The sequence below is a fragment of the Colias eurytheme genome, chromosome 18 (assembly GCF_061535395.1).
Source record: "Colias eurytheme isolate Ceu_HAF_F1 chromosome 18, ilColEury1 Martin Lab GWU primary, whole genome shotgun sequence".
NCBI classification, from domain to species: Eukaryota; Metazoa; Arthropoda; class Insecta; order Lepidoptera; family Pieridae; genus Colias; species Colias eurytheme.
Window position 1 is genome coordinate 6521750 of NC_142997.1, and position 1595 is coordinate 6523344.

At 37.6% G+C, this 1595-nt stretch overlaps 1 protein-coding gene across 1 annotated transcript; it reads right to left on the reverse strand.

Annotated features, from left to right (window-relative positions):
• Positions 1 to 595, reverse strand: LOC149900730 (26S proteasome regulatory subunit 4-like). The gene is made up of 2 exons (XM_090112756.1): positions 389 to 595; positions 1 to 205 (listed from the first exon to the last, which is right to left on the reverse strand). Exons 1-2 carry the CDS (start codon positions 590 to 592, stop codon positions 71 to 73), a joined length of 339 nt encoding a protein of 112 aa, XP_089968882.1. The 5' UTR covers positions 593 to 595; the 3' UTR covers positions 1 to 70.
• Positions 596 to 1595: the final 1000 nt, after the last annotated feature.

Sequence of the window (1595 nt, forward strand, 5' to 3'; positions counted from 1 at the left end):
TGGAGGTTAAAAGCTTTTTTAATCAACTTTCATTACAATGCACATATTAATTAAGAAAAAAATTATATATTTAAAGGTACAATCCTTCAGGAGTTCCTTCTTTTTTACGATATAAGACACTCTCCTTAGACTTCTTAAAATCTTCATTAGTGACTTTCATACGACGCTCTCGCAATGCCATCAACCCAGCTTCAGTACAAATAGCCTAAAATTATTACAAAAATGTTATGCAGTTATAAAACCAATTGAAAGAGAGAAAAAAATAAACAAGATTTTTGATTTATTTAGTGATTTTCTTCTGGTATTTGTACGTTAACACAAATATTTAAATTTAATTGCTTTAAATGTATTTCACAAAAGAAATACAATAAAAGTTCTGTTTAACTACCTTTATATCAGCACCAGAGAGATCATCCTTGGACATAATAAGCTCTGACAAGTTAACGTCGTCAGCTAGCGTCATCCTTGATGTGTGAATAGTAAAGATACGTCTCTTTGTCTTTTCATCAGGCAGTGGGAACTCAATCTTTCTATCAATACGTCCTGGACGAATCAACGCAGGATCCAATGTCTCTATCCGATTAGTAGCCATGATGACCTGTAAAATAGTTCAACATGAAAACGTTATAAATACGAATCATAACGAATCAGCCTTTATGGCTGGTTCACACTTTGATTAGTGCGAGTGCAGGTGATAAGTAGTACTACGTGTGGACAGCGACTGTTTAGTGCGAGTGTTTAGTAGGCTGTGTAGTATGGCTGGTTCACACTTTGATTAGTGTGAGTGCAGGTGATTAGTGCGAGTGCAGGTGTGTAGTGCGAGTAGTGTCCAATTGACTGCGAGTGCAGGTGATTAGTGCGAGTGCAGGTGTGTAGTGCGAGTAGTGTCCAATTGACTGCGAGTGAAGGTGATTAGTGCGAGTGCAGGCACGCTGCGAGTGAGGGGGAAGGGAGGGCGCGCGGGACGTGGCTACTCGCAGTCCACTCACAAAAAAATAGAACACGCTTCTATTCACTTTACGGCAACAGATAGACAAAAATTTGTTACTTGCACAGTTACTTGTATAATTTCTTTTGATTTTTATTAAATATATTAATAGAATTGAACTCCTGATAGTGAAAAAGGCCCATCAACTTTGGGCTCATTAATACATTTGGCAAATCATTTTTATTTATTTGTGATAAATATTTATAAATCTTACATATGGCTAGTCTTTAACAAATCCCACTTTGAACTTTTTAGCGAAATATCGCTAAAAAGTTCAAAGTGGGATCTATTGATCAGAGCGACATCTGCTGCAAAAGTACTTTATTTATGGTCGGTTCGGAGCTTCACCGATGTGTTCACCGACCATCAGTGCGTACGTCAGTCGCGCTTGTCATATGGAAATAAGCGTGCGTATATATGGTCGGTCTAGCTATGAACGGTTTTATGAATTTCCATACATATGACAAGCGCGACTGACGTACGCACTGATGGTCGGTGAAGCTCTGCAACCGGCCTATAAAATAAAAAACACTGTAATAAACACTTTCCCATCTGACTTTCTTTACTCTTGGTAAAACTCGGTATAAATAATGAAAACAAATCTCAA